The 9,118-nt window shown below is 36.1% G+C and overlaps 2 protein-coding genes across 2 annotated transcripts; both read right to left on the minus strand.

Moving 5' to 3' along the window:
- LOC120347148 (exocyst complex component 5-like) lies at positions 1-3,063 on the minus strand. The gene has a single exon (XM_039417020.2). It carries the CDS (start codon positions 3,061-3,063, stop codon positions 928-930), a length of 2,136 nt encoding a protein of 711 aa, XP_039272954.2. The 3' UTR covers positions 1-927.
- Positions 3,064-3,119: 56 nt separating this feature from the next.
- Positions 3,120-5,043, minus strand: LOC120347190 (aspartate aminotransferase, cytoplasmic-like). Its single transcript, XM_039417079.2, has one exon. The coding sequence runs from the start codon at positions 4,897-4,899 to the stop codon at positions 3,646-3,648; it is 1,254 nt and encodes a 417-aa protein (XP_039273013.2). The 5' UTR covers positions 4,900-5,043; the 3' UTR covers positions 3,120-3,645.
- Positions 5,044-9,118: the final 4,075 nt, after the last annotated feature.

Below are 9,118 nucleotides of genomic sequence, written 5' to 3' on the forward strand. Positions count from 1 at the left end.
TAGAATTTCTTAGTACATTTATTGCAGCAAGAGGAGCACGAGTAATACACATAATGACGAAGAAGAAAATAAACTGAGTATTAGGCGATCAATGAATAAGTTTCAATGTTACAGATGATTATTAATGAGCATTATGTAGTAAAAGTTATGCCGGGTATTAAACAGTGATCAGAAGTTTAGCTCAAATCGTGTAAGCAGGATTCTATCTATTCTGATCCAGAGGGCGCAATTCACAAAACAATACTACTCTGAGCATCCAAGTGCTAACTTAATCAAAACAAAATTATAATTTGCATATTAAGAGCCATAATGTAATATGAATAAGCATCCATGTGGCAATTGACACATACGAATCCGCAATAGAAAGTAAACATGGAGAGAGGACTTGTAGTTCAGTGCACAATACCCTAGTACACCCCATAATGTAATAATAGGATTTCATGAAAATTCGAAAACGGTCACTGAGATTTCGGTATCTTTTATCACAGACAACCAAATTTTTAACTATCCAGTCAATGAGACATGAAAGGAAGCATCAATAATGTCCCAAATTGACTCTTGTTTCAAATCAAAGTAACATTGAGAGCCTCTACATGCCTGGATGCTCAAGAATGAATGTAGGCCTATATAAGAAAGCGATAGGATACACAGAATTTCATTTTAAGGCGAAAATGGAAGTTAACACTTTCCAGGCTTTGCTGCACTTATCCTTTATTTGGAATAGTCCAAATCATTCAGAATATGTGAAAGTAAGAAGTTTTGAATATGATAAAATTTCAACATAAATTCTAATCATTGATAATAGAAACTCGGAGTTTTATTATTTAGCTCAGTACTGGATAATATAAGATTTGTAATATTAAATTTGAACAATAGAATGATACAGTCTATATTATTTATACATGAGAACAAAAGAAAGAGATTCATTTAGTTAGCAAAGAGCTTGTCTAGTTTTGCAGAGCGGTAATCTGAACGAAGCTGAATAAATGAATGTAAAACAGTGCGATCGAGATTTGACAATTGTTCACCAGTGCAAACTTGTCTTAAATTTTCTGGGGCAACTACTAATAGATTACATAGGGAATGTAAACTTTCGAACAAATTCGTGACGAAGGGTACACAAAGCTTTTCTGCACATTTCCTGTATTCATTAATATCACAAATTGCCATCATTCCCCCCATAAAACTGAATCTGAAAAGCTGGAAATGTTCAAAAAGTAGGCGATGAAATCTTTTTCCATATTCTGCAAGAACTGCTTCAACATTGTTTCCATCAAGAGATTTTCTGATATAATCCATGATTCTGTTGAAATACGCACATACTGTGTTACATGCCTGCGTACATTGACGCTCAGGTGGTTTATCAGTCGAATAATCATTCTTTTTCTGTTCAGTTTTAAATATGGTCTTCATCCATCCTATGGCAGCTTGAAGACAGCGATCAATACCAGAATCAAGTTTAACTTCCATTTGCTCACGGATTTGTTTCTTTCTCTGAATGCATTCACCGTATCTTGAAGAAGAACTGATTAAAGGCAGAAGAGTGTCGCTGAACTGTTTTTCAAAAAGATGAAAAATGATGTTTGTTTGTTGAGAGACATCAAAAAAATACAAATTAGGTTCAGCTTTGCATTCAGCTGTAGGTATGCCCTGTAAACACAATTCAATAGCATATCCGATGTGTTGATCACATAAATATTCTACCAATAGATTGAAGATCTGAACAGAATTATTGCTCAAAACAGATGAGCTTGACAAAACTCTGCATCTTGCAAAAGCCATTTTTGTTTCTTGAAGCAGATTGATGGCCAATTCCTGTGAAAGATAAGTTTCTCCACTGGTATTTTCAGGAACATTGCTACTCATTCCAAATGTAATATGTCCTCTGCTTTTGTCCGCAATGACGGCTTTTAATGAAGATACAGCCGCGACAGGTTTTTTTACATGATCTTTTGAATCATAGAAACGTTGGGATATCATCATTGCTTTATCCTTTAGGAATTTTATTTCAACATCGATGTAAGAGTCGAGATAACTTTTGAAAATGCCGTTCGTCAATTTTGTGATGAAATTAGAATCTGAACCCAATTTAAATTGAGAAAGCTTTTGAGATAATTCTACAGTTTTTGAATATAGTGTATAGAGATTTTGTAAATACTTTTCAGGGTCTGTGGTTCTACTTTCACTGAGCTTTTTTTCAACTTGATCCTTGAGTTTGCTTTGGTATATTTTTGACAACAGTTTGCCCATAACTTGTTCTGGTGATGAAAACACTTCAGCAATGATCTTGCTGACTTTTGTACACAAGTCTAATATTTCGTTAAATATGTCGTTTTTGTTGTAGAATGCATTCTTTATATTTTCATCTATAAATGCATCAATACAGTGTTGATAACCTGTAAACAAAGAAAGCGTAGATGCAAGTTCTTGCATTTTTTTCACTTCTCCATTCCTGTGAGCTTCCTTGAACTCATCAATTAATTCTTCTTCAATTTGATGGTACTTGGAAACAATTCTGCCTTTCACTTCAGAGAACCTATCGTATGGTAATTCTTGCGCAATAAGATGTAGCTTATGTACAATTTCAGCAGCCTCTCGCACTCTATACTGGTTTGTCAGGACTTCAGATGTGAGTTTCCCGGTCAAAAACTCGTCAAAATATTGCATGAGTTGGTGAGCTTCTGCAGCATGTGCTCTAGGTGTATTTACACCTTCTAACTGATCCCCGAGATGAACTACTTTGGTAGCAACGTAATTAATTCGATCATCCAATGCCTGGAACTGACCAAAAGCCTCTTGATTTTTCTTTTGCAACTCCATGAGTCTATCTTTATGTAAACGCGATTCTTTTTCAAGAGCAACGTCCAACTTCTCAGCTTTTTGCTGAATTCTAGCATCAAGTATTTTCAGTTCATTAATGTGAGCCACGAATTCATCATACAAGAGTCGAGGGTTAAATCCTTGAGCTCCGCCTTTTGTACCCCCACCGGGTGTTCTCCATGCCAGTCTTTCAACATATTCAGTTGGGTCAAAAGGATCTTCAAACAGTTCAGCGGACGCCATCCATGCACAGTAAATATACAACTTGGTTTCTATCCTAATGAATATCTAGTTATATATCTAAACATAACACAAGATCCATTATGCAATAGAATATAAAAACACAAAAATATGTGTCTTCAAAGCTTATTATACACCACTTTAATGAATTTATGCATGAAAATTGAATTACGAAGAAAATAGTATTTGAGAGAATATATAGAAATTAGCAGAGAATAAACCTTGCCCAAATGGGTCATGAAACAAAGAAAATCAAAACTAATTTCATAACCAGGAACTCATTTATTTATACACTTGCACCGAATTAAGTAATGCATTATAAAAATAACATAATTTCCGTCACATACAATATTATTATCAAAAACATGTGGAAACATCAGACTGTAAAAACAATGAAGTATCAAGTGTTATTTCAGTCACTATTGAACTTTATTAGATGTGAAACTTTCACGATTTAAAATAATTTTTACATAATCACAGTAATTATAGTAAATATAAAATAATCTAACTCGAAAAACATTATTGTCATACTACTGAAAAAAAAAAATTCGTGGCAATTACTATTCATGCATAATCATGTTCTATTTACAGTTTATTTTCATTGATCTTTGTGACAGCTTCATGCAGGGACTGAGCGAAGTAGTCAATGTTACCTTCAGTCAGACCACACATGCTGATACGCCCAGATTTCATCAGATAGATGTGCTTCTGTTTTACCATGAATTCACATTGAGCTTGGTTGAGACCTGTATAGCTAAACATTCCAATTTGATTAACAATATGATCCCAATTTCCTGGAGTGCCAAGTATTTTTAGCTTTTCATGCAGAGATTTCCTCATTTGCTTAATTCGAGCTGACATGGTGCGAATGTTATCATGCCATTCGCCCAATGAAGATGGATTACATAGTGCTGTTGCAACCACCCTTGCACCATGGTTTGGTGGGTTTGAATACATTCCTCTGATAATCAACTCCAATTGAGATCTGCTACGTGTCAGCGAATCTGGATCCTTCATCACCATTGCGAGATTTCCGACTCTTTCATTGTAAAGACCAAAATTTTTCGAAAATGACTGACAAACAAAGAACTCGAATCCACATTTTTCAAAGTGACGAATACTCCATGCGTCAACATCTGGATCACCAGTGGCAAATCCTTGATAAGCAGAATCGAATACAGGAAAGTGATTTTTTTGTTTACAAACATCTGCTATCTCCTTCCATTGCTCTTGAGTAGGGTCTACACCAGTGGGATTGTGAGCACAGGCATGAAGGATGACGATAGAAACCTCGGGAAGCTGTAGCAAGTCCTCTTTCAAACCAGCTAAATCGAGGCACCTGTTCTTTGCATCCCAGTATCTGTATTTACGGCGATCCGTAAACCCAGCGTATCTAAAAATAGCATCATGATTTGCCCATGTCGGGTCAGGATAACTTACAACGGTGCTTTCCACATGAGTATTGTAGAAACGTTTCAAAAACTCAGCAGCAAGTCGAAGTGCACCAGTGCCACTGAGAGCTTGCACGCCACCGGCTCTGTTCTCCGTTATCGCCTTGCTGTCTGAGCCAAGACAAAGCTTTGTTGCTGCTTGACAAAATGCTGGTAGGCCTGATATAGGCAAATACTCGTGGTTTAGAGCGGGGTCATTTATCATTTGTGCTTCTATAGACCTGACTACAGGAAGAACCCAAGGCTGACCATTTGCATCTCTGTAAGCTCCTACTCCCAAATTGATTTTCTCTTCAGCGCTATCTGCAGTATAATCATCCTTTAGCTTGAAGACAGCAACAGGAGGAGCTTGTTCTACTTGGTTAAAGGCTGATGGAACAGTCGTCATATTCGCTAATTTAATATAACTCTATGATACAATTGAAGAATTCCTAAGAATGAATGAAAGTGTTAGCAACTATACAGAAACAAATTTGAAAAAAATTGTGAAATCAGCATTGCTACATGAATGTAAATACCAAAAGTGTGTGTCTGCTTATCAATTTTATTGTATAATTTGTATTAATAAAAATAAAATGCAGTAGTGTAGTAATAGGGCTCGAAAATTCACAAAGTTTTACAACATTAGCTACCGCTATTGTTAGTTAGGGTACAAAAATATAGGTAGAGGTTGAGTGAATAGGAATCATGATCTATAAAATTTTACTGAGCAAATATTCGCATACAAAACAAAGATTTGCAGCATGAAAGTAAGGTTGCAAAATTTGTCAAATTAAAATGAACTCAGCAGGTGAATTGGAGAATTATTATTTGATAAATATTGTTATTCATGATATCACATTTTAGATTCAATTACATAATCTCTTTATTTAATTAAAGAATTTGCCATAATATATCACATTATAAATGTTTACACAGTGCAGAATGCAAAAAATCAAGCGGTAGAAAGTGTCACAATTAAGGTTCTAAGTGATCAACTTATATATTTTGAAGTTTGAAAAACTTTCCAAGTTGCCAAACTCTCATTGTCTGGTATATGATTACAATGATCATCGTTGATCCTCTTTTTATATTGTATTAGACAGTGCTGGGTATTATTCAGATACAGTGAACTAGCCTTTTCAACTCATGTTGCATGATTTATTTCTAATATATTATTGATAGAATTACTTGTGGTGTCATCAATTGACTTTGATTTACTGAATTCAGCAATGCTTTGTACTGATTTCTTTTGCTTTTTGATTGAATTTTTCAAGACAGACTCTAAAAACATCCTCCTTTTTCTGGAGGTTTCACAGTGATTTTGCGAGTCATTGCCTGTATTTGTGCTACCACTGTTAATCACTTTCCCATCAAAGTCCGATACTTCTGATAACGACTCTCTCTCTTTTGAACTAGGATCTATTTGGGATTGGTTTGCACATTTAGACAGAATATTAATAATAGTTAGTATATCATCTTCTGTTTCGAGAATGCTGGTGACTTTGTCAGGCAGTCCTGAAGATGAAATATCGAAGTATCTACAAGATGAGCCAAACATGGCAGTATATGGTGAACAGTCTATTTCCGGATTAAATACAGAGTTCATTTCACTTTGCACAAAGCGCAAACCTATAATCCAAACGTCAGATTTTCTATCACTCATCCACTTATCAAGTTTTTTCTTAATATCATGATTTAATGACTGCTTCAAATCAACAATGCTTTGATCCGGAGCAATTCCACGGACAAGTATGAGACCAGGCCATAAGATTTTAAGTTCATCAATCACTTCTACAAAAAACTTATCATTCAAATCACTATATAAAATTGTTGGTGTACCAAACAAATGAAATATATCAAACAGCTCAAAGGCAACTTCTGAAACAAGCATACAAGAAATTGTTCTCAAGACACAAAACTTGGTTGATTTATCCCGATATACCAGTATCCATTTATAATTAGAATCCCCATATAATTGTGCGTCAATAAGAAATAAATAGCCCCGACAGATATCCTTATCTTTAATTTTACATAAAACTTCAGCTGTTAAACAGGGCTTATTTTTACGTTTCCCTATACAATATGATTGTATCAAATCATGTAGAGATGAAATTTCTGTTAGTTCGTTTGAACGTGCAATTGCACTCTCAATATATTTTTCAGCCTTGGTTTGGCATGGTTCACAATTAGATTTAAATATTTCAAGAGCTTCTCTAGTTATATTTGCATATTTTCCACCCAAATGCAAATTCATTCTGCAACGACCACCATGGTTAGTAGCAAGATGTGCACGTTCAATGATTTCGTACATTTCCTCAATAGTGACATAATATACGGGATCATCCTCCTTTGATTTCCTTTTTTTTATCAATTTTTCTCCCGTTAATGTATCAATTATTTCAAATTTTCGTAGAATATAATATTCATGGGCAGATTTTGTACTTTTATTTTCCAACGATGCTTTGAGATCTTTAACTATTTGTTGATATTCTTCTTCCGCAATGTAGTATTTACCACTAATCTTATATTTCTTCAAAATTTCGATTTTAAACATTTCCTTGCATGATACATTTTGTTCCATATTTAATAAAGTTAAATATAGTGTCTGTGAGTAGTTATGGATGGAAGTAATAATTTAATTAAAGCCTACAGTAAGCTTATCTACTTTCAGACGATATGAGACTTTCAGACCAAGAGGTAACATAAGATGGTTCCAGTTTTTTTGCGCCTGAAGGAGTGAGATCAGAAGATGTCTCGGGTCTGGTGTAGTTTCTAACCTTAGGTGTGTAGGTACTTCTAGTGGACCTAGCATACCGTACCGGGTAACAAAATGTCAATCCTAACCCCCACCTGACTGCACCATTCAAAAATTGGGTCTCATGTAGTTTTGGGGTCTGGTATAGTTTAGTACCACATGCACTTCTAGTTGGCCTGGCTCAACAATTTTTGCAATATGTCCATTCTAACCCCCACCTGACTACGGTACGTCATCGAAAAATTACGTCTTTTCGACGTCACAGTGGCGAAGTGGACGTACGGAACTTGTGGGACGGTACCACCTACTAAACTATACTAGACGGGAGGCGGACAACTCGACTACACGGACAACTCACCAGAGACAACTCGACTACCTAGAGGCCTGGTGAGTTGTCCGTCTTTTGACATTTTCTACGGTGGTGTTACAGGTCTATAGAAATGCGTTTTTGATATTTTTAGTGCTCAAGTGTTGAGAAAAACACATAAATATGCTCTAGAAAGCATTTTTATTTGTATAAGTGGCTTATTTTGATCATGTTGTATGAATACAAATACAGTCTACAGACGAAATTGGAGTAACGTTAGCGAAGTTTGACTGTTGACTTACCGTATAGGACTGTGTTCGTTTAATTTTTTGAACTTTATTGGTATTAAATGTTTTGAATGAGCACCTTTAAATATATTAAAACCTTTATACTTCACAGTAACACTTAAATATTTATGAATGTGAGCTCAGTAGTCTATGGTTGCAGTAGTCTGCAGTCGCCCGACAGGCCGTCAACTCACCAGTCGAGCAAACGCTCTGCGACGTGACGTCATCGATGCTCGAGGTAAGGACAACTCGACTACCGAGCAACGAGAGGCAGACAACTCACCAGTCGAGCAATCGCTCTGCGATATCGATGCTCGAGGAGAAGACCTTGCTTTGCAAAACAAGAGATGCTAACTCAAGAGTTGCATAGCATTTACTTAGTGCCGACTGATATTAGTTGTAAGCCAACTCTCCACAGCAAGGTTTCAGTCATAGAGTTGGAATTTCTTTTTGCAGAAGAAAACCAGGAACAGATAGGCACTGTCGCTGCGCCTGGCAAAGAAACTGGGCCGAAGAATGGATAGAAGATGTTTACTTTTTGTTACGATTAATGAATTTAATATGATATTTGAATACTAAACGTTATGGGGGAATTTAATGGATGGAAGGTTTTGTTTTCCTTTTCGTTACGAATAATGAATTTTATTTGAATACTAAACGTTATGGGAAATTTGCTGCGTTACATACTTACTCTTTGCAATACTGCGGCCCGTAGATCCTTGAACACCTTCGAAGAAGAGAGTCCACAGATAACTCTTTCCTTGTTCTGTTCCCAGACACGTTGCACCCTCTCGTTGGCTTCCGCATACCTGCCGTTGACACGCCCCACAACGTCCGCCTCTATCCCTATACTTACCTCGTACATTGTTGAGAGTAAACTGTAAAAAGGCATATTTTCCGAGTTATACTGTTAAAATGGCGGTGCCAACCTTCCAGATGATTGTTGGTTCTTATTTCTACGTCGAATACTGACCAATCATTGGGAGTCCAGACACTGTTGTATAGCCATGTGTTTTGAAAATATTCGGCGAAGATCTTGAGTTTGCATCTTTTCGTTCAGTGATTTGAATCTGGACGTAATAAACATAGCTGGTATATAGCACAGCGCCATGGCATGCTTGATCAGGTCTCTTGTTCCAGCGTCCCTAAAACAAAAACATGTTAATACAAAAGAAGTGAAAGATGTACAAAGACATATATAAATATGGTTAACCACTCACTTGTCGTATAGGCGAGCCAAATTATTGTGACGCACATTCTTCATGATGGCCTGAGT

Source organism: Styela clava, chromosome 11, assembly GCF_964204865.1.
Source record: "Styela clava chromosome 11, kaStyClav1.hap1.2, whole genome shotgun sequence".
NCBI classification, from domain to species: domain Eukaryota; kingdom Metazoa; phylum Chordata; class Ascidiacea; order Stolidobranchia; family Styelidae; genus Styela; species Styela clava.

Excerpts from the sequence above, each read along its gene's own strand:
- LOC120347148 (XM_039417020.2), bottom strand. The coding sequence starts at position 3,063 with ATGGCGTCCGCTGAACTGTTTGAAGATCCTTTTGACCCAACTGAATAT.
- LOC120347190 (XM_039417079.2), bottom strand. The coding sequence starts at position 4,899 with ATGACGACTGTTCCATCAGCCTTTAACCAAGTAGAACAAGCTCCTCCT.